General features: G+C 42.3%; 1 protein-coding gene across 1 annotated transcript in view; it reads right to left on the bottom strand.

Annotated features, from left to right (window-relative positions):
- The window catches only part of LOC126267802 (uncharacterized), a 160,641-nt gene that overhangs the window by 106,839 nt on the left and 29,130 nt on the right, over positions 1-24,672 (bottom strand). The window contains exon 2 of the mRNA XM_049973107.1: positions 4,397-4,598. Coding sequence (XP_049829064.1) covers positions 4,397-4,598 — 202 coding nt within the window. The remainder of the gene's footprint in view (positions 1-4,396; positions 4,599-24,672) is intronic.

Genomic DNA, 24,672 nt, shown 5'->3' with positions numbered 1-24,672 from the left:
TTCTGCACAAATTGTAAATAGCCTTTCGCTCCCTGTATTTTACCCCTACCACCTTCAGAATTTGAAAGAGAGTATTCCAATCAACATTGTCAAAAGCTTTCTCTAAGCCCACAAATGCTAGAAACGTAGGTTTGCCTTTCCTTAATCTTTCTTCTAAGATAAGTCGTAGGATCAGTATTGCCACGTGTTCCAACATTTCTACGGAATCCAATCTGATCTTCCGCGAGGTCGGCTTCTACCAGTTTTTCCATTCGTCGGTAAGGAATTCGCGTTAATATTTTGCAGCTGTGACTTATTAAACTGATAGTTCGTTAATTTTCACATCTGTCAACACATGATTTCTTTGGGATTGGAATTATTATATTCTTCTTGAAGTCTGAGGGAATTTCGCCTCTCTCATACGTCCTGCTCACAAATTAAGAGACTTAAAAACAATAAAGCATCCGTAGAAGATGGTATGATTACAGAACTACTAAAATAAGCTGGCTCTAACACTATAAAAGATATCACTCAATAATAAGACACATCTGGCAAACTGAGAAAATGCCTGAGGGCTAGAAAACTGCCCTAATTCATCTGTTGCACAAAAAAAGGGGACAGAACTGATGTTAATACGTAATTACCGAGGAATCTCTCTTGTCGCGGACATATACAAAATTCTTTCGCACTGTTTATTAGGTCGAGCCCAAGAACAGCTAGAACCGAAAATTGGCGAATACCAAGCAGGCTTTAGACCAAATTCTTAATTTAGAACTAATCCTTGGCACTTAAGAATTTCTGGTAACGATACTGTGTGTACATTTATATATTTTGAAAAGGTATATGACTCAGTTGGTCAAATCGCTTTTCAAACCCTAACACTGATTTAGGAAACGTTAACTGACACTAGTTCTATAGTTAAATTCATGGACGAAATTTATGAGCCATTTGATGTAAGGACTGATGTTAGACAGGGAGATGGTCTCTACACATTACAGAATGGCGAGAGCAAAATACGAACCAAAATATAGATCAATCCCTCAGGTTAAACAAAAGCAATATTAGAATAGATTGCCTCTTCTTTGCAGATGTTCAGGAAATTTTAATTAGGGACATTACCACAGCTCAAAAACAAATTGAAATTCTTAAAGAAGTTGCGGGAAAAGTAGGACTACAAATATCATTCGAAGAAACGGAATATATAACACGCAACAAACAAGCACCAAAGTTTTTGCACACAATATATGGAAAAATGAAAAGTGTTTCAAATACTTGGGGTAAATCATACAACAAAACGGTATGGAAAAAGCTGCAAACGAAGATCACTGTCAAAAAATGGCAATGGCATTCAGATTAACACAAAATATTTATAGTAAAAAATTACTTTGTAAATTCAATAAACTTAGGCATTACAGCACTGTAATCAAACCTGAATGTCTTTATGGAGCAGAAGCTTTAATTTTAAATAGAAAGAGGGATATTGAAGAGATTCAAAAGAAAGAAAGAAACATTATTAGGAAAGTATTAGGTCCCAAAATTACTGACGGAGAATCTTATAGGCTGAGAAGTAATAAGAAAATAGAAGAATAGACAGACGTACAAGGTGACAGAGAAAACGAAGACGTAAATTTTACGGGCACATTAAAACAATGGTACCCACAAGTAGTAGAATTCTGCGAAAACAGAAGTAAGGCTAAAACTGGGCCAATTAAATGGATTGCTCCGATTAAGGAGGATCTTAAAGTAGCCGATATAACTCAGGCAGAAGTTAGAGATTGAAAACGTTCAGGCAAAAGAAAATTTGCTTGAAAAGTTGGTCAGAGGGAAATTAAAAAACGGACTGGAACACCGTGATCTGATGAAAGAAATAGACTTTATTCTGAAAGGATGAAACAAATTTGGACAGAAAGGAAAGCCAACCACCAAAAGTGACATTGATGGATTGTACTTCGCGTGGTCTTAATAGTCCATACTTGAATAATAATGATAATACGAAGAACAAATTAGTGGTCCAAATGTATGATGCTGCTTTTGTTCTGGCTGAAGAATTAAATGACCTCCAATGTAAGGTCTGTGGAGTTATCTACCAAGCTGCTTTTACTCGCTGCTAAGCACATCGTTTCAATTTAATCTTGCAGCAGAGCTGTTCTTGTAGAAAACCAGTAAGGTTTTCTTTCTTCTCGCTTCAGGGTATTCCTGCTTTCTTCCACCGGTCTTCCAACCAGTCAGCAATTCTGGACAGTACTGTTGGTTAACGCATTCCTTCCAACAATGAAACGAGATGGAATAGTAACACCAGTGCTACACTGTCATTCTCCGGAAGTAACTGATGTTCTTAAATGAAACAATTGACAGTCCAGTCTCCAGTGCAACAACTACAAGAGAAGTCTGTGGTTTCAATAATGCCCTCCTAGACTTTTAATTTGCTTTTATTTTTCTGTTTTTAAAATAATATTTTTAAAGACTGAACTGCTTTTCAACATACTTCAGGAAAAAAAACCAATGATGCACAGTTTTGCAACAATGCTGTCTCAGAATGCAGCTCACACGAAAAACTTAAGGAAATGAAGATAAATTGATCGACTTTGTAATCCATGTAATGCTTGACTAATTCACAATTGGAACAGAGCTGAAAAGATGGATGAATATATTGGCAAACCTTTGCTGTCAAAATATAAACAGGTATTGGGTAATATTGTAACACAACTGGAAAAAAATTCTATTGTGATAAATTGCTCTTACTTAGGTAATGCTACTCTTTTCTCCAATTATGCTCAGTATTTCCCGGTAGACGGTGTGGAGTCACTGCTGCAAACGTATGGTACGTCCTTCAGGCCCTCGCATTTGCGTGTGGAACTGGAGACCGTATTTTCTTCCCAGTTCAAATAAACATTTCACTCTGGCAGTTTGGGAGACGTAATAAAACACGAATGACTGAGAATGAAGCGGCTCAAATCCTTCCAGGAGCTTTCAAAATATTTTGTCTTATTTTTATCATGCTTGCAATAAGTTCTTCAGCTCAAAGCAGATTTTGCTGTCTGAAACACGTAAAAACATATTTGAGGAACAGTATGGCCCAGGATCGCGTATTAGCTCTTTGCTCTTGCCCTCACCTCAATTGAAAAACGAGTACGCGAGTACTTGAAAACCGAGACGTATGGTATGTACAATTCGTATTAGCAGTAGCATTAGTAGTGGTAACTGCCGTCGTCTTAGTAGTAATAATAGTAGTGATGGTGGTCGTTAGGAAGGCTAGGTATGCGTACATTAACAGGGAAGGAAATGGGAATTTCCACTATGTTTCCTGGATTCCCCAGAACCTGGGTCCATGATTCACCACTGGTCCACAAATAGCAGTAGGAAGAATTGTAACCAATAACTCTTCTCCTGCATAATCACATTCTTCGACTTTAGCATGAGAATAGTTCTGTTACTACGCAGTGACGATGGCTCACCAGTGGTAGCCACAAGAATTTTACCCAGTAGCCCACTTCTCCAGCACAAGAGCGGGGAAGATTCCCTCTGTAATAGAACGCAACACTAGTATCTGACAAGTGTTCAGTCTACAGTGGACACCACAAGACACTGAAGATGAACTCGGCAGAGGAGCCGAAACGTCAATTGTTTAGTAGAAATACAACACGGCCTAACAACCCAGAAGGTTTTTCACTTGCATTAAGAACACATCATCCCCCTTTCACACACACACACACACACACACACACACACACACATACACACACACACACACACACACACACACACACAAACCATACGAAAAATATAAACACACACACAGAGGAACAGGAGGCACTTTCACAACTACAAAAACAAAACAAAAGGGAATCACATCCAACATAAAAAAAATGTGCAACAGTTCAAAAAATGGCTCTGAGCACTATGGGACTTAACATCTGTGGTCATCAGTCCCCTAGAACTTAGAACTACTTAAACCTAACCAACCTAAGGACATCATACATTCCATGCCCGAGGCAGGATTCAGACCTGTGACCGTAGCAGTCGCGCAGTTCCGGACTGAGCGCCTAGAACCGCGAGACTGTGCAACAGTTGTATGTGAATCTACACAACATGGAAACGAAACTATACGCTATCTCAGCGAAGTGCAGTGTGCTCCTAAAATAGAATACTAACAATTTAATACTGTTTAACACTAGTAAATCAAAACACGAGAACTGTTTAATGTCTTCAGAGGTTTGTAAGAAAAACCACATTGTTACAGTGACCATTTAAGACGATTTAAAATAAAGCGGGACGGGTAACATGTAAATACGGCTTTTATTGCAGTCGCAAAAGTCGATATATAATCAAGTTACTTGTAAAACTGCCATTTAGGGAAAGAGACCTAAAAACAAAAAAGAAAAGCTGTACTTTCATTGAAACGCCTTGGACTTCGTACCTCTCAGTGAACATGAAGATCTGCACAGGTGACACGAAGTACTTGTCAAACTTCCACGGTTGCTCGTGGCGGCAGATCATGATGTCAAACTCGCGGACGGCCAGTGCATTGTAACTTCGGCACAACTTCAGTCGTCGGGTCTGCGTCGGCGGCTCGAAGTCCTCCTTGTTTCTGAACCACACGTTGCCCGCGAATACGTATGCTGCCAGGCAGAAAGTCAACTTTTAAGTTACCTTGTCAGTCAACGAATCGTGACTGAGGGGGTGGGGGATGGACACGGATGAGTGTGTTGCAACATTAGTATTTCGTCGCAACGTAGCAGCCAAAGAAGTGAGAGTAGTGCGTTGTTTATGTCGTTGCTTAGTTGTTGCTAGTGCCTCAAATAAAGTAGCATACTAGGTTATACCGTGTCTTGTTATTCTGGATTATCGTACTGGAAGAAAGTATCCATCAAATTGACGATTCTGACGTTATTCTTCGTAAACGAAGAACTTATTTCTTTTCCCCAAGAGAATGAGTGATGGACTGACGCAACCACGTAAACAACTGCGACGGAAGTCAATACGTAGCAACCCTCAACCTCAAATACTTCGCAATGCACAGGCGCCGACTTCATTCATCAAGATGCAAGAAGATGCTAGTTCGATGAATAGTTTGTGGCGTGTCAAGCTCCCGACAACTTAGTTTACACGTGTTGAGTGAAGTTTTCAACAACACAGCGTAATTACAAACTAAAGTAAGTACATCATCATGGTAGGACATTTAGAGGGCGCCGTGATAGGGGGAACAGAGAATGTCTTGACGCAATGTTGCTACATCGAATTAAAGGTTGGTTCGTTGATTTGGGGGGAAGAGACCAAACTGCGAAGTCATCGGTCCTCGCATTAAAGGAGGCACTTAGGTAATGGTTTACATTATCACCGGAACTCAGAGGGCATTTAACGATGAACTAAACTAAACTCCACTCGAACAGGCCATGATGGCCAACGGTACTGACCGGCCGCCGTGTCATCCTCAGTCCACTGGCGTCACTAAATGCGGAGCGGAGATGAAGGGGCATGTGGTCAGATTTGTTCAAATGGTTCAAATAGTTCTGAGCACTATGGGCCTTAACAGCTGAGGTCATCAGTCCCCTAGAACTTAGAACTACTTAAACCTTACTAACGTAAGGACATGACATACATCCATGCCCGAGGCAGGATTCGAACCTGCGACCGTAGCGGTCGCGTGGTTCCAGACTGAAGCGCCTAGAACCACTCACCCACTCCGGCCGGCTCAGATTTGTTGCCTGACCAGTCATTACGCATGCTTCGGCTGCGGAAGCTGCCTGTAAACATTCGCGCAGCAGTAGCAACACATCAAAGTTTGTCGCTGTGAGAAGTTACGGAAAAAGCAGACGGTATAGGGAATAGCTTGGTGATAGTCTCCCGAAGCACCGTCATCGGAAACAAGAGTAATAATTTATAGGAAGAGGCTCGGAAGTTGTACAGGAAGAGGCGAGGAAGTTACGCAAACTGTCAACGAGTTATGCGGACACCCAACGGAGGAGCCGTGGAACAGTGGAGGATGGAACAGTTGTGCACACATGAATATAAAATTATGGGAACAGCAGCGCAAGGTATGACGCCATTATAAACGTACTCGAGAAGCAGAGCGATGGATCAGTAGTGCTCCTATCACAGTCGTTTTGGGGAAGCCGCATGTCACTATACTTCTACCCGCGGTTACCCGAATGCCGTGGGCGGACGTTATATGTCGCTGACATCCGCCACCAACAGCTTCTGCGTCCCCAAATGAAGATGCGAGAACAGCAGGGCAGAAGTCACACAGATTATTTGTATACAACCGCATCTCCGGTAAGAATATTTTGGTGGATTATCGCTTTTAGGTGAGCATCTATCTGGAATGGCTATATGTCAGACCTATTATGCCGACGCAACATAGATTCACGGCAGCAAAAGAGTCGGCCATGGAAACCTATGGAGAATGGACACAGTCACTGGACTTGAATTTTTCATTCGAGTCTGCATGGACGTTCGTAGTCACAAATGTCAGTAACCTCATACTTAGTGCCAATGGACACTTAGAAGATGCAACAAGTCCACTAAAGAGACAGCTTACACTACACTCGTTCGTCCTCTGTTAGAATATTGCTGCGCAGTGTGGGATCCTTACCAGGTGGGATTGACGGAGGACATCGAGAGGGTGCAAAGAAGGGCAGCTCGTTTTGTATTATCGCGTTATAGAGGAGAGAGTGTGGCAGATATGATACACGAGTTGGGATGGAAGTCATTACAGCATAGACGTTTTTCGTCGCGGCGAGAGCTTTTTACGAAATTTCAGTCACCAACTTTCTCTTCCGAATGCGAAAATATTTTGTTGAGCCCAACCTACATAGGTAGGAATGATCATCAAAATAAAATAAGAGAAATCAGAGCTCGAACAGAAAGGTTTAGGTGTTCGTTTTTCCCGCTCGCTGTTCGGGAGTGGAATAGTAGAGAGATAGTATGATTGTGGTTCGATGAACCCTCTGCCAAGCACTTAAATGTGAATTGCAGAGTAGACATGTAGATGTAGATGTAGAATTTGTTGCCAGATTTTCGCCTGTTCCAGATCTAGCCAGTAGACAGTTCATTACACTGAATCGATCCAGTGAACCTGTTATTCATCCAGGCATATGAAGAAACGCCTCCTCAACAGGTTAAAAATGAAATGAATGCACTACAGAATAGGATGTCCGACAGAATGGACGTTATTCGGTTGTTGGGAATGGATACTGTAGCACTTGAGCATAAGCAGTTCAGCCGGATAATACAAAGCTTCCTATCACTCACCCACAAATTCACTACCAAGAGAAGATGCAGACACTCTGTGAGCAACACATCTGTGTGACACCTGGCCTGTTCATTGTAGCTCGTCCTACAAAACTACCACCGGACAAATTCTTTGTGGTGCAGGATGGGTTTGGAGAGCTCCTGAAAGCAGGTATTGTAGACAGCGTGGATAGCCTGCGGGTATCTCCTTTACACATAGCGTAAAAGAAAGATGGATCGTGGCACTTATGCAGGGACTATAGAGTACTCAATATTCGGATAATATCCAATCGTTACCCACTGCGAAGCATAACAGAATGCAACAGTGCTATCGTCCTATTTGCAAATTCCCATAATGGCGGCGACATACCAAAAACCGCGGTAACAACACCTTCCAGGCTTTTTAAGTACAAATCTATGCCCTTCAGGTTGACGAATGCTGCAGACATGGCAGAGTTTTATGCATGAGATATTACAGGGTCTGCCATTTTTCTGGTGTTACATTGACGACATTCACGTATTTTCACCAACAGCTGAAGAACGTATATCCCATTTGCATCAGCTTTCCCAGTGTCTGTAATAATTTAGCATAGTAGTTAATCAGGATAAGTGTGTATCTGACAAATAAGAAGTGCACTTATTTAGATATGTCGTCTCTTCTGCCAGGCGGGTGCTGCTGCTTGAATGGGTTGAGGCAGTACAGAATGTGACCATATCAACAACGTACAAGGATTAATATACACTTCTGGAAATGGAAAAAAGAACACATTGACACCGGTGTGTCAGACCCACCATACTTGCTCCGGACACTGCTAGAGGGCTGTACAAGCAATGATCACACGCACAGCACAGTGGACACACCAGGAACCGCGGTGTTGGCCGTCGAATGGCGCTAGCTGCCCAGCATTTGTGCACCGCCGCCGTCAGTGTCAGCCAGTTTGCCGTGGCATACGGACCCCTATCGCAGTCTTTAACACTGGTAGCATACCGCGACAGCGTGGACGTGAACCGTATGTGCAGTTGACGGACTTTGAGCGAGGGCGTATAGTGGGCATGCGGGAGGCCGGGTGGACGTACCGCCGAATTGCTCAACACGTGGGGCGTGAGGTCTCTACAGTACATCGATGTTGTCGCCAGTGGTCGGCGGAAGGTGCACGTGCCCGTCGACCTGGGACTGGACCGCAGCGACGCACGGATGCACGCCAAGACCGTAGGATCCTACACAGTGCCGTAGGGGACCGAACCGCCACTTCCCAGCAAATTAGAGACACTATTGCTCCTGGGGTATCGGCGAGGACCATTCGCAACCGTCTCCATGAAGCTGGGCTACGGTCCCGCACACCGTTAGGCCGTCTTCCGCTCACGCCCCAACATCGTGCAGCCCGCCTCCAGTGGTGTCGCGACAGGCGTGAATGGAGGGTGCCAATGATGGTCGTATGCGTGTTTGGCGCCGTGCAGGTGAGCGCCACAATCAGGACTGCATACGACCGAGGCACACAGGGCCAACACCCGGCATCATGGTGTGAGGAGCGATCTCCTACACTGGCCGTACACCTCTGGTGATCGTCGAGGGGACACTGAATAGTGCACGGTACATCCAAACCGTCATCGAACCCATCGTTCTACCATTCCTAGACCGGCAAGGGAACTTGCTGTTCCAACAGGACAATGCACGTCCGCGTGTATCCCGTGCCACCCAACGTGCTCTAGAAGGTGTAAGTCAACTACCCTGGCCAGCAAGATCTCCGGATCTGTCCCCCATTGAGCATGTTTGGGACTGGATGAAGCGTCGTCTCACGCGGTCTGCACGTCCAGCACGAACGCTGGTCCAACTGAGGCGCCAGGTGGAAATGGCATGGCAAGCCGTTCCACAGGACTACATCCAGCATCTCTACGAACGTCTCCATGGGAGAATAGCAGCCCGCATTGCTGCGAAAGGTGGATATACACTGTACTAGTGCCGACATTGTGCATGCTCTGTTGCCTGTGTCTATGTGCCTGTGGTTCTGTCAGTGTGATCATGTGATGTATCTGACCCCAGGAATGTTTCAATAAAGTTTCCCCTTCCTGGGACAATGAATTCACGGTGTTCTTATTTCAATTTCCAGGAGTGTACATTTTTATGTATGATAAACTTCTATCAACAACGCCTTCTGGGGTTGGCTAGGCAGCAGGAACCATTCACCACATTGCTCACAGGAAAACACACAGGCAACAATCAGATAGTACCTTGGATATCGGGATATCGGCTAGCGAAGCCGCATATCTCACTATCAAGCGGTGTTCGGCACGAGTGGCACGACTGGCTCGTCACTCAATTAACGCTCCATTGGACATCGTGGTAGACGCACGTCAAAATGCCATAGGTGCAAAACTGCAATAAAAGATGGAGGGCGGACAGCAACTGCTCACTTTTTATTCATGTAGCCTCTCGCCGCAACAAAGGAAATGGAATGTCATTGATTGGAAATTGTTGTCAATTTATGTGGCTGTTAAACATTACCAGTCATCATTAGAGGGCAGACACTTCACTAGAAGTAGGATACGAAGGCTTATGCATGTATTTAAACAGACACAACATTGGGGAGAGCCTGTTTCCATACTCCCAAAGTTCACCACCAGGTGCCATCAGCCACATAATGCTGCATGTCTTGTTGAAGTGCTGAGGTCGCTGCTGCTACCCATGCCGGGCTGACTGTCTGTGTTCCTAGAGCCAGTGTCACCTGGAATCACTGCTGTGACCCACTTGATGTCACGTGGTGCCTGACTGCCATGGTTCACAAGCGTTGCTAAAGGAAGCTGCTTTACCAGCATGTGTAGACTGGCAGTGCCATGCCATGCAATTAGAAATGTGGACAGTTGTCTATGCAATTTGAAATATTGAGCAAACACCCACCGTTCACTGGAATCTGGGTATCAGCCCAGACCACTTACATGACTTCCCACTAAAAGAGAGGTTAATTTTAGAACCGTACGACATCCTATTTTACTGCAAAATCTGCACACTGGACCTCCTTAGCATCATAACTGCAGCCAGTTCATTGCACTCCCATCTCCACCACTGTTCACTCAATACAATACCATCATAATCTCTGTCTTGGTCATGCTGGGATATGGGACATGTAAGGCATTTCAACATAGGAACTCACTTAGCAAGCACTTACACAGACGCAGTACTAAGGCCTTAACCATGCCTTAATTTTAGAACAGTGGTTTCTACAATCTCTTTAATAGAATCATAAATCTGGTGCAATATTCCAGATTTTACATATGTAGTGACATCTTACCTGGAGATACTAAAAGGTATCAAATAGATTATATAATGGTAGGACAGAGATTTAGGAACCAGGTTTTAAGTTGTAAGACATTTCCAGGGGCAGATGTGGACTCGGACCACAATCTATTGGTTATGACCTGTAGATTAAAACTGAAGAAACTGAAAAAATGTGGGAAATTAAGGAGATGGGACCTGGATAAACTGAAAGAACCAGAGGTTGTACAGAGTTTCAGGGAGAGCATAAGGGAACAATTGACAGGAATAGGGGAAAGAAATACAGTAGAAGAACAATGGGTAGCTCTGAGGGATGAAGTAGTGAAGGCAGCAGAGGATAAAGTAGATAAAAGGTTGAGGGCTGCTAGAAATCCTTGGGTAACAGAAGAAATATTGAATTTAATTGATGAAAGGAGAAAATATAAAAATGCAGTAAATGAAGCAGGCAAAAAGGAATACAAACGTCTCAAAAATGAGATCGACAGGAAGTGCAAAATGGCTAAACAGGGATGGCTAGAGGACAAATGTAAGGATGTAGAAGCTTATCTCACTAGGGGTAAGATAGATACTGCCTACAGGAAAATTAAAGAGACCTTTGGAGAGAAGAGAACCACGTGTATGAATATCAAGAGCTCAGATGGTAACCCAGTTCTAAGCAAAGAAGGGAAGGCAGAAAGGTGGAAGGAGTATATAGAAGGTTTATACAAGGGTGAAGTACTTGAGGACAATAAGAAGGCAGGTGCTGACAGATGCGAAAATTACCGAACTATCAGTTTAATAAGTCACAGCTGCAAAATACTAACGCGAATTCTTTACAGACGAATGGAAAAACTGGTAGATGCGGACCTCGGGGAGGATCAGTTTGGATTCCGTCGAAATGTTGGAACACGTGAGGCAATACTGACCTTACGACTTATCTTAGAAGAAAGATTAAGAAAAGACAAACCTACGTTTCTAGCATTTGTAGACTTAGAGAAAGCTTTTGACAATGTTGACTGGAATACTCTTTTTCAAATTCTAAAGGTGGCAGGGGTAAAATACAGGGAGCGAAAGGCTATTTACAATTTGTACAGAAACCAGATGGCAGTCATAAGAGTCGAGGGGCATGAAAGGGAAGCAGTCGTTGGGAAAGGAGTGAGACAGGGTTGTTGCCTCTCCCCGATGTTATTCAATCTGTATATTGAGCAAGCAGTAAAGGAAACAAAAGAAAAATTTGGAGTAGGTATTAAAATTCATGGAGACGAAGTAAAAACTTTGAGGTTCGCCGATGACATTGTAATTCTGTCAGAGACGGCAAAGGACTTGGAAGAGCAGTTGAACGGAATGGACAGTGTCTTGAAAGGAGGATATAAGATGAACATCAACAAAAGCAAAACGAGGATAATTGAATGTACTCAAATTAAATCGGGTGATGCTGAGGGAATTAGATTAGGAAATAAGACACTTCAAGTAGTAAAGGAGTTTTGCTATTTAGGAAGTAAAATAACTGATGATGGTCGAAGTGGAGAGGATATAAAATGTAGACTGGCAATGGGAAGGAAAGCGTTTCTGAAGAAGAGAAATTTGTTAACATCGAATATAGATTTATGTATCAGGAAGTCATTTCTGAAAGTATTTGTTTGGAGTGTAGCTATGTATGGAAGTGAAACATGGACGAGAACTAGTTTGGACAAGAAGAGAATAGAAGCTTTCGAAATGTGGTGCTACAGGAGAATACTGAAGATAAGGTGGATAGATCACGTAGCTAATGAGGAGGTATTGAATAGGATTGGGGAGAAGAGAAGTTTGTGGCACAACTTGACTACGAGAAGGGATCGGTTGGTAGGACATGTTTTGAGGCATCAAGGGATCACCAATTTAGCGTTGGAGGGCAGTGTGGAGGGTAAAAATCGTAGAGGGAGACCGAGAGATGAGTACACTAAGCAGATTCAGAAGGATGTAGGTTGCAGTAGGTACTGGGAGATGAATCAGCTTGCACAGGATAGAGTAGCATGGAGAGCTGCATCAAACCAGTCTCAGGACTGAAGACAACAACAACAACAACAGTGACATCTTGGAACTGTACCAAACACTAACCAGCAGTTGAGGAACACAGTACATCTTCTGAGTCTCATGGACGAATAGAGTGAGCTGACTTCCATATGATCATTATCTATGGAATGCACGTTAATATTCTACTCCGCACCCCTCCCAGACAGTGCATACTGCATGAGCGTAACATGTACTCAAAAATTTCACAACTAGGCCTTTAGTTGTATGTATCAGCACTGACTGTTCCTGAAAAAGAATGACTATTTAACAATGCATTGAGCACTTTTTTATGCACAATCCCTCGTCAATTCAGTGTTTTGTGGATTAGAAAATGTTCTTCATACATGGAAAGGTACTAAAACGTATGGTTCTTAAACAGCCCATTCTTCACCGAAATATATTCAGTTGAAAAATTTTCATGTTAAAAGCAACATATACAGGGTGAATCAGCTGAAACTTCCACCACAAATATTGGGAAAATGGAAACTGCTATCGATGTGCCGTTTTCACAAAATGGATTGTTACTCTGGGGCTCATAAACAGATAGTAATAATACTTGAAAAGTATAATTTTCGTGGAAACACACACTTTTTTCAATAGAACAATGCCTATTGGCATTAACAAACTAAAAGTACAGTAAACTAGAAAGTTAGTGGTGTGAGTCGTTTACAAGGTATCATATTTTGAAAAGTATCCACACTGATAATTGTTTGCGCCATTCAACCAGTGCAGCTTCTAATTATGATGTTATTACATTTCCTTACACAGTGCTCTTGTGTTCCTTGAGTACACTGAGACTTGCTTGTCAGTTAGTGTGTGGAAGTCCAAGCAGTACGTCATTAGTGGACGATGGGATTTACCAAAGCAAAAAAAGCCGACATACTCATGGCTCATAGTGTATAGAGAGTGTAGGAAGAATGCAGTTCGTTCTTGGGCAGTGCATGCAGTAACATATTACAACAGATGTCAGCCATTTCGGTAATTATTTATCAAACTATTCAAGCAGCTACTTGAAAGACATAGTGTAACACACAGACAGTGTAATAGACAGAAACAAGTGACGACAGAGGAGGGGGAAATTAATGTTCTTGCTGCTGTTGCAGCTGATCTGCACATTAATTCCCGCACAGTCGCATGAGGAAGTGGAATGAGACAGGCAAGTGTCCTGTTGATTCTCCGTCAACATAGGTTCAATTTCTCTCACATCTCTCTCTGTGTGGAAACTATTATGAGAATCATGTTAACTTCTGTACTTGGGCATTAAGACAGGATACTCCAGAAGTGTCTTGTTTTGTGATGAAGCCACATTTACCAATTACGGCCCAGTAAACTGCCAAAGCATGCACTATTGGGCTGCTGACAATCCCTGTTGAATTCGTCACGTGAAATTTCAGTGTCCATGGAATGTAAACGTATGGTGTGGGGTAGTGAACCGTCAGCTCATAGGCACATTTTTCGTAGATGGAACACTCAATGTGCACAAGTATCACAGCCTCCTAACAGACCATCTACCATGGATGCTACAGAAGTTCCTCTGCGGACCAGAAGAAACCTGTGATATTAATATGATAGCTGTCTAGCCCATAGTGCACTAAGTACTGCAACATGTCTTCACGAATTGTTTCCAAATCATCAGACTGCACACAGAGGATGCATAATTTGGCTGATCCATTCCCCATGTTTGACACATGTAGACTTTTTTCTGTGGGGAAAGCTTGAAGATGCTGTCTACAAGGGCGTACCAACTACACCCAATGATATGTAATGACATATTATTGTAACCTGCTTGGGCATCTTGCCTGAAATGCTAGTACATATGCATCAGTCATTCAACACCAGACTGGAAGCGTGTATTGCCACTGGTGACATGTAAAGGCCCATTGTCTTGTTACTGGTCAGGACCCATATAACTAGTGTATGCACTTGTGTTGTTCTTTAGTGTGTGCTAGCACATGTAATGTACAAGTGACAGTGTGGGAACTTCTCAAATTACGATATCTCGTAGGCGACTCACACTAGAATCCTGCAACAAAAACCACTGACATTCCTGTTTCCTCTACTTTTTGTTTGTTAATGTCGATAGACATTGTTCCATTTAAGAATTGCATGTTTGCGCGAAAAATACACTTTAATAGTATTATTACGATTTGTTAACTGGCTAACAATACGAGCTCCTAATTACCAATCCACTCTGTGAAAATCTTTCTATTTTATCAATATTTACAGTGTAAGCTTTAGGTGGTTCAACCTGAATATACAAGAGGAGAATTCAGCACACAGAACACACGTGAGATGATAATTTAACGCCATCTGGCAGACTTTAGATCCATACTTTCAAGTAAAATTCAGCAGAGCAGTACTCCACTAGTCCATTGTCAGCACACTTGTAAGCAGAGTATAGACACGGGCTATTTATCCTCATAACACAGACAAAATTGCATCATATGTTTACACACAACACCCAGAAATTATGCATGTAAAGATGACATCCAATAGCATTCTAGATGCATTCAAATCAGATAATGGTCGCAGGTTCGAATCCTGCCTCGGCTGTGGATGTGTGTGATGTCCTTAGGTTAGTTAAGTTTAAGTAGTTCTGAGTTCTAGGGGACTGATGACCTCAGATGTTAAGTCCCGTAGTGGTCAGAGTCATTTGAACCATTTGAAATCAAATAAATTTGGTGGCAAAGACAGTTTCATTCTAGAACCATCCCCCAGGCTGTGGCTAAGCCATGTCTCTGCAATATCCTTTCTTCCAGGAGTGCTAGTTCTGCAAGGTTCGCAGGAGAGCTTCTGTGAAATTTAGAAGGTAGGAGACGAGATACTGGCGGAATTAAAGCTGTGAGGACGGGGCGTGAGTCGTGCTTGGGTAGCTTAGTTAGTAGAGCACTTGACCGCGAAAGGCAAAGGTCCCGAGTTCGAGTCTCGGTCCGGCACACAGTTTTAATCTGCCAGGAAGTTTCATATCAGCGCACTCTCCACTGTAGAATGAAAATTTCATTCGAGAAGACTGACTTTATTGCAGTCTTTATAGTAAGCAATCCAAGACAGCAGGCCTGATGGTAGTGGTGCAGTCTGCATGTTTCTAAGTTAACAGTTCAAAATAATGATTCAAGATAGCAATACGTGATGTCATGGATGATTTCAGAACCCATGATAGTGATATATGATGCTGGACCTGGGAATAGAGGCATAATCCAAAATAAATGTTCCATTTTCCATGGTGCTGCAGTCATCTACCCCATCACTCATTCTCTGTGTCCAGGCTTACTAGCCATAAAGTGGACCCACCACTCGTGCTCTGTACAGCATAGTGGAAGCCCAATCATCAGTATGAAGCGTCATCAGAGATCTACCACCTCCTGGCAGAAAAAACCGACTCAAATTCTTAGATGTAAGTACTTACTCATTCCTACCTTCCAATGTTTATTATTGTTACTGTTGTTATTATTCGCTATATATGTATTCATGGTTTTCTCGTATATCTCCCTCAGTTCAAGAACTCCTTGATGTAGACAACGCAGTGCCTGATACACTCGAGCAGCAGCAGCAAAAAACTACGCAGCAGGGAGATACGCTTCCTATTGCAGCTCCCAACACATTGGAGTAGGAATGAAGTTAGCATGCCGAACTGTTTCTAGACTTTGAGTTTACACTATATCCACCACCGACCCCACTAAGTCAGAAGCACTCTCAGATAGAGTGTCCAATAGATTGGAGCAAGACACAGAATTGTTTCCAGACTTTGAACATTTTATCCAATGCCTACACCGCTGATCAAGCCTCGGCTAAGTCATTACAGAGTGTTGTTACTCAACATTAATTATCAGTTGACTGCCAGTGGGTCAAAATATGTTATTGTTGGTATAGCATCTCATTCCTCCCCCCATGAACCATGGACCTTGCCGTTGGTGGGGAGGCTTGCGTGCCTCAGCGATACAGATGGCCGTACCGTAGGTGCAACCACAACGGAGGGGTATCTGTTGAGAGGCCAGACAAACATGTGGTTCCTGAAGAGGGGCAGCAGCCTTTTCAGTAGTTGCAGGGGCAACAGTCTGGATGATTGACTGATCTGGCCTTGCAACTTTAACCAAAACGGCCTTGCTGTGCTGGTACTGCGAACGGCTGAAAGCAAGGGGAAACTACAGCCGTAATTTTTCCCGAGGACATGCAGCTTTACTGTATGATTAAATGATGATGGCATCCTCTTGGGTAAAACATTCCGGAGGTAAAATAGTCCCCCATTCGGATCTCCGGGCGGGGACTACTCAGGAGGATGTCGTTATCAGGAGAAAGAAAACTGGCGTTCTACGGATCGGAGCATGGAATGTCAGATCCCTTAATCGGGCAGGTAGGTTAGAAAATTTAAAAAGGGAAATGGATAGGTTAAAGTTAGATATAGTGGGAATTAGTGAAGTTCGGTGGCAGGAGGAACAAGACTTCTGGTCAGGTGACTACAGGGTTATAAACACAAAATCAAATAGGGGTAATGCAGGAGTAGGTTTAATAATGAATAGGAAAATAGGAATGCGGGTAAGCTACTACAAACAGCATAGTGAACGCATTATTGTGGCCAAGATAGATACGAAGCCCACACCTACTACAGTAGTACAAGTTTATATGCCAACTAGCTCTGCAGATGATGAAGAAATTGAAGAAATGTACGATTAAATAAAAGAAATTATTCAGATAGTGAAGGGAGACGAAAATTTAATAGTAATGGGTGACTGGAATTCGAGTGTAGGAAAAGGGAGAGAAGCAAACATAGTAGGTGAATATGGATTGGGGCTAAGAAATGAAAGAGGAAGCCGCCTAGTAGAATTTTGCACAGAGCACAGCTTAATCATAGCTAACACTTGGTTTAAGAATCATGAAAGAAGGTTGTATACGTGGAAGAACCCTGGAGATACTAAAAGGTATCAGATAGATTATATAATGGTAAGACAGAGATTTAGGAACCAGGTTTTAAGTTGTAAGACATTTCCAGGGGCAGATGTGGACTCTGACCACAATCTATTGGTTATGACCTGTAGATTAAAACTGAAGAAACTGCAAAAATGTGGGAAATTAAGGAGATGGGACCTGGATAAACTGAAAGAACCAGAGGTTGTACAGAGTTTCAGAGAGAGCATAAGGGAACAATTGACAGGAATAGGGGAAAGAAATACAGTAGAAGAAGAATGGGTAGCTCTGAGGGATGTAGTAGTGAAGGCAGCAGAGGATAAAGTAGGTACAAAGACGAGGGCTGCTAGAAATCCTTGGGTCACAGAAGAAATATTGAATTTAATTGATGAAAGGAGAAAATATAAAAATGCAGTAAATGAAGCAGGCAAAAAGGAATACAAACGTCTCAAAAATGGGATCGACAGGAAGTGCAAAATGGCTAAACAGGGATGGCTAGAGGACAAATGTAAGGATGTAGAAGCTTATCTCACTAGGGGTAAGATAGATACTGCCTACAGGAAAATTAAAGAGACCTTTGGAGAGAAGAGAACCACGTGTATGAATATCAAGAGCTCAGATGGCAGCCCAGTTCTAAGCAAAGAAGGGAAGGCAGAAAGGTGGAAGGAGTATATAGAAGGTTTATACAAGGGCGATGAACTTGAGGACAATATTATGGAAATGGAAGAGGATGTATATGAAGACGAAATGGGAGATACGATACTGCGTGAAGAGTTTGACAGAGCACTGAAAGACCTGAGTCGAAACAAGGCCCCCGGAGTAGACAACATTCCATTAGAACTACTGACGGCCTTGGGACAACCAGTCCTGACAAAACTGTACCAGCTGGTGAGCAAGATGTATGAGACAGGCGAAATACCCTCAGACTTCAAGAAGAATATAAGAATTCCAATCCCAAAGAAAGCAGGTGCTGACAGATGTGAAAATTACCGAACTATCAGTTTAATAAGTCACAGCTGCAAAATACTAACGCGAATTCTTTACAGACGAATGGAGAAACTGGTAGATGCAGACCTCGGGGAGGATCAGTTTGGATTCCGTCGAAATGTTGGAACACGTGAGGCAATACTGACCTTACGACTTATCTTAGAAGAAAGATTAAGAAAAGACAAACCTACGTTTCTAGCATTTGTAGACTTAGAGAAAGCTTTTGACAATGTTGACTGGAATACCCTTTTTCAAATTCTAAAGGTGGCAGGGGTAAAATACAGGGAGCGAAAGGCTATTTATAATTTGTACAGAAACCAGATGGCAGTCATAAGAGTCGAGGGGCATGAAAGGGAAGCAGTGGTTGGGAAAGGAGTGAGACAGGGTTGTTGCCTCTCCCCGATGTTATTCAATCTGTATATTGAGCAAGCAGTAAAGGAAACAAAAGAAAAATTTGGAGTAGGTATTAAAATTCATGGAGACGAAATAAAAACTTTGAGGTTCGCCGATGACATTGTAATTCTGTCAGAGACAGCAAAGGACTTGGAAGAGCAGTTGAACGGAATGGACAGTGTCTTGAAAGGAGGATATAAGATGAACATTAACAAAAGCAAAACGAGGATAATGGAATGTACTCAAATCAAATCGGGTGATGCTGAGGGAATTAGATTAGGAAATGAGACACTTAAAGTAGTAAAGGAGTTTTGCTATTTAGGAAGTAAAATAACTGATTATGGTCGAAGTAGAGAGGATATAAAATGTAGACTAGCAATGGCAAGGAAAGCGTTTCTGAAGAAGAGAAATTTGTTAACATCGAATATAGATTTATGTATCAGGAAGTCGTTTCTGAAAGTATTTGTTTGGAGTGTAGCCATGTATGGAAGTGAAACATGGACGATAACTAGTTTGCACAAGAAGAGAATAGAAGCTTTCGAAATGTGGTGCTACAGAAGAATACTGAAGATAAGGTGGATAGATCACGTAACTAATGAGGAGGTATTGAATAGGATTGGGGAGAAGAGAAGTTTGTGGCACAACTTGACTAGAAGAAGGGATCGGTTGGTAGGACATGTTTTGAGGCATCAAGGGATCACAAATTTAGCATTGGAGGGCAGCGTGGAGGGTAAAAATCGTAGAGGGAGACCGAGAGATGAGTACACTAAGCAGATTCAGAAGGATGTAGGTTGCAGTAGGTACTGGGAGATGAAGCAGCTTGCACAGGATAGAGTAGCATGGAGAGCTGCATCAAACCAGTCTCAGGACTGAAGACAACAACAACAACAACAGCATCTGATTAAACTTCGATATTGTATTGGAAATGGAAAATATACGGTGTGATACAAAGATACAGTTCAGTGATATGGAATGGGGTCAACTGTGCAGCAAGCTGAAATATATGAAGGATTCTGTGACAACTGTGCACAATCCATCTTTGTCAGCAACAGAGTATCTGTCATCGATATGTTTGGAGGTGATATGATGAAGTTAACATCTCAAAACCCAACACATCCTGTATCTTAAATGCATCCAAGTGTCAACAACCTGTGTGAGAAACTCAGCCTATGGCAAAGATATGTTAAACTGCTCTTCGCTGATATTGTCAAATATTTATTGGAACATTAAGTTCAAAATGAGGAGGAGTTAGATGTGTGCATGAGTGTGTGTATGTGTGCTACAACTATGTTAGTATAGCATCTATAAACAGAAATTCCCTTAAAGCAAACTTTACAGGTGGAATTCCTAAGTCTATTACAGTTCCAATTGGTTTATGTGAAATATGCACTGGAGTTAAAGTATATAAAACAGTTATTTGGAAAATAGTAGAGTAGCGAAGAAGTGTGATGAAGAAAAAAAGTATTGACAGTGTTTTAAGGATAATGGTTTATTTTCCATAGTTCACAAAGTACAAAATGTATATCAACAGCGTATTAAATTTGTGTCGGTATATATGTCCAGGGTGAGTTACATAAGACATAACATCCCTTTCATTTTGTGAATGGTCTTAGAGATCGAAACGAGCTTTTAGGAGTGTGATCGTATGCTAAGGGGCAAGTATGTAATAAAGAATCTTAACTCTTGTATCGCTCGAGATGTTCCAGGAAGTACGATTTTTTAATGCAGCGATATACTTTTAACGGCATGTGGAAGCGCTTGAAAAGACGAGCACAGTGATCTAAAGCTTGTTAATTCCGAGACTGAAACTCTTCGCAAAGGAATCTGAGAAACATTCTAAAATCTAAAAGCAAGTCAGCTGAAATCGGCTAAACATGCTCAGCAAGACCGCGTCGTTGTATCAACGCTTTCGACTTTTTGGCTGCACTGAAGACCTAGCAGGAAATGTGTTGCTTATCGTCAGATCCTTAATGCTTCGACGTTTCCAGCATGCAGACATGTACACCAATGACGAGAAGTTAAAGATGCTACTTTTATATGGCGAATGTCAAACAGATGCTTCCGTAATGGTAATGGAAAACTGACTGACCAAACTGTAGTTGCTTCCACGAAAACTTGGAAACATAACTTTTTCCTAAGTCGCATATGATACGCTAGAAATCAGCACATGCTGCAGTTCCAGTCACAAAAATCATAGCTGACCCTGTATCTACATCGTGTAGGAAATGAGGTTTTTTCTTAGTAGCGTTGGCCTGTCTTACTGCATCGGACTATAACGACAGCGTTTGGTATGAAAGCTCTGCTTGGCGTTCTTTACATCGCAATAACCAGCTCTGGTCGCAATGCTTTCCAATTTTAGAACATTTCTCGGATTCTTTTGAGAAAGTTTTCAACGTCAATATTAACAAACACAATATCACTGTAAATATCTTTCCAAGAGCTATAAATGCAGTTATGAAAAGTAAACAATTCCATTAAAAAAATCACTCTTTTTTCTGTATCTCGGCTGATACCAGCGTTCAGAACATCGTCCACACAAAACATTACGTGCCCCTCAGCACACTATCAAACTGCACAAAACCTCGTTTCGATGTCTGAAACCGTTCAGGAAATAAAAGGGGTGTTACGTCTCCCATGATTCGCTCTGTATACAAAGAATGGTCAGAAATAGTCTGAAAAGCTTGTTATGGTGTTCCAGGGTGAGTTGTGTTGAGAAATGACTGTTCAGAAAAAAACTGATACATTGTGCCATTACCGAGTTAATTAGCATCAAAGCTAAGCAATCAGGCATTACATGCGCAAATTCAAGTGGTTCGACAGAGATGGTGTTGTCAAATGTGTTCTTTGTATGGTTTCCTAAAATCGAAAAAGAGGGCGATACAAAAACTGGGCATGGGATGGTAGTAACGATCGAACCCAAGCCAAAGGCTGAGCAGAATCGTATGCTATGAGAACAACCGAAACCAACTGTATCTGGTGGACCGCTTGAATTTGCGAGTGCAGTGGCGTGAATGGCTAACTTCAATGCCAATTAACGCATTTCTCAAGAAACCTACCTTGCAACACCTCATAAGCTTTACAAACTATTTCTGACCGCCCTCTATGTGTATGTGTTTTTGAGCGGACAACTTTTGGGTTAACTCACTACCTGTAGTATATATACACGATGAAACCTCAAAAATAATTGAATGACGAATGTAAACAAGTCTACCTGGCAACACAACGCCCTCTAGGATACAATGAGTCAAATGGGTGTTGTGTTGTACTTGGACAGCTGTTGAACGCCAACTTTCATTAGCAACTCGAAAACAAATGATTTTTGGTCGTATGTTTATTTAAACTTGTTTTGGTATAAGTAACCAGACCCCAAAGTTTGTGAAAGTATTTTTGTAACACCCTCCATGTACTGAGAGAATCACCAAAAACTTGCACCGCAAATATTGCGGAAACTGGAAGTGGTATTGATGTGCAGTTATCACAGAATGGATTGGCAGTCAACGGCTCATATTGTTAGCCAATAATGAGATTGTAATACTACTCAGAAAGTGTATTTTTAGTGCAAACATACACTTTTTTAAATAGAACGGTGCCTATTGACATTTACAAACCAAAAGTAGGGAGAATCAGAATGTCAGTGGTGCAAGTCGTTTACGACGTATCATATTTTGTGAAGGTTCCACATCTACAATTGTTTGTGCCATTCAAACAGTGCAGCTGCAAGTACGAAGTTGTTATGCTGGCTAACAGAGGGCTGGTGCGCTCTTTGAGTCCATTGAGACTTGCTAGTCATCTGGTGTGTGACACTCCAAGGAGTTGGTCGTTAGTGGACGATGGGATTTACCAACGCAGAAAAAACCGAGATACTCATGGTATATAGAGAGTGCAGGAGGAATGCAGTTCGCTCTTGTGCGGTGTATGCGGCAAGATATCACAATAGGCATGAATTATATAGGTAATCATTTACCAACCTCTTCAAACAGTTGCATGACAGTGTGGTATAACACCTAGACAACGTAAGAGAAGAAAACAAGTGACTACAGAAGACGGGGAAATTAATGTTCTTGCTACTGTTGCAGCTGAACCGACGTTAGCTCCCGCCCAATCACATGAGGAAGTGGCATAAGTCAGGCACGTGTCCTACACATTCTCCACCAACATACAAGGTGACAGTTACTGAACTATATGAAGTAAATTCGCCATAACTTCTGAACGGTTTGCTCTGGGACGTTCAAACTTCACTGTTGGCAGTGGGGTATGATGGCAATTACTATGCGCATGTAGTTTTGGTTTAGCGGCGAAGGCCACTTTCATTTGGATGGGCTCGACAATTAGCAACAAATGCGCATTTGGGGAGTCTTTGATGTCCTGGTGGAGCACTTAGGGGGCCGTATTCTGACATGGGCCTCGATTGGCCGCCATATTTTCCGGATCTCAAAACATGCGACTCCTTTTTGTGGGGCTATATTAAAGACAAGGTGTACAGCAATAACCGAAAAACCATTGCTGAGCTGAACGCGGCCATTCAAGAGGTCATCGACAGCATCGATGTTCCGACACTTCAGCGGATCATGCAGAATTTCGCCATTCGTCTGCGCCACATCATCACCGATGATGGCAGGCATATCGAACATGTCATAACCTAAATCCGAATATCTGTACTGACATTTACGTGCTGAATAAAGTGTGTGCACGCCGTTGTTTTTACTAATTTACGATTTTTTTCATGTAGTTCAATAATTGTAACCCTATAGGTTCAATCCCTATCACATCTCTACATCATAGAAATGATTATAAGAATTGTGCTAACTTGTAGACTTGGGAATTAAGACAGGATACTCCAGGTGTGTCATGTATCTTGGTTAGTGATGAAGCCACATTTACCAATCACAGCCAGGTAAACCGCCGAAACATACACTATTGGTCTGTCGACAATCCATGCTGACTTCATCATGTGTAACATCAGCGTCTGTGAAACATAAAAAGTGTGTCGTCAGATAGTGAGCCACCAGCTCATAGGTCCATTTCTCATTGATGGAACACTGAATGTGCACAAGCATAGCAACCTCTCAACAGACCATCTTCCATAGATGCTAGAGACATTGCTCTGCAGACCAGAAGGAACCTGTGGTACTAATGTGATGACTGTACAGCCTACAGTGCGTGAAGTACTACATCATGTCTTTAAGAATTGGTTCCAAGTCGTTGGTTTGGACGCAGAGGACCAGCTCTTTGGCCGGCACATTGCCTGGACTTGACGCCTGTAGACTTTTTCTGTGGGGAAATCTTGAAGACACTGTCTACAAGGTCACACCAACTAAACCTGATGATATACAATGACTTATTACTTCAGCCTGCTGGAACATCTCTGCTGAGAAGCTAACACATCTACAGCAGTGGTTCCATAACAGACTGTATTGCCGCTGCTGCTGTTCATTTTGAAGACAACCTTTGATGGTCAGTTGTCTCGGTACTGCTCATATTACACATGACAAGTATATGCATTCGTGCCGTTCTTTAGTGTGTGCGACCACAGGTATTGTACAAGTTTGAGTGTTGGAACTTTTCACAATATGATATCTCATAAACGACTCTCACTAATAAAGTGTATGTTTGTGTATAAAATACACTTTGTAATATTATTACAATTTGATAATTCCCTAACAATACGAGCCAGTGACTACCAATCCATTCTGTGAGAACAGCCCATCAGTAGCACTTTCCTTTTCTGCAATAGTTGCAGTGCAAGTTTTAGGTAATTCGCCCTGTATTCCTCCACCTGTGGCCGAGATCAGTACTGTACGCTTGTGCTGTGGTGCTTGACATGGGAGTAAGTCAGTTCGAATCTTGATGGTGGAAAATATTTTCATTGCCTGTATTTG

This window comes from Schistocerca gregaria, chromosome 4 (assembly GCF_023897955.1).
Source record: "Schistocerca gregaria isolate iqSchGreg1 chromosome 4, iqSchGreg1.2, whole genome shotgun sequence".
Taxonomy (NCBI): domain Eukaryota; kingdom Metazoa; phylum Arthropoda; class Insecta; order Orthoptera; family Acrididae; genus Schistocerca; species Schistocerca gregaria.
This window is presented reverse-complemented; position numbering and strand designations above follow the sequence as displayed.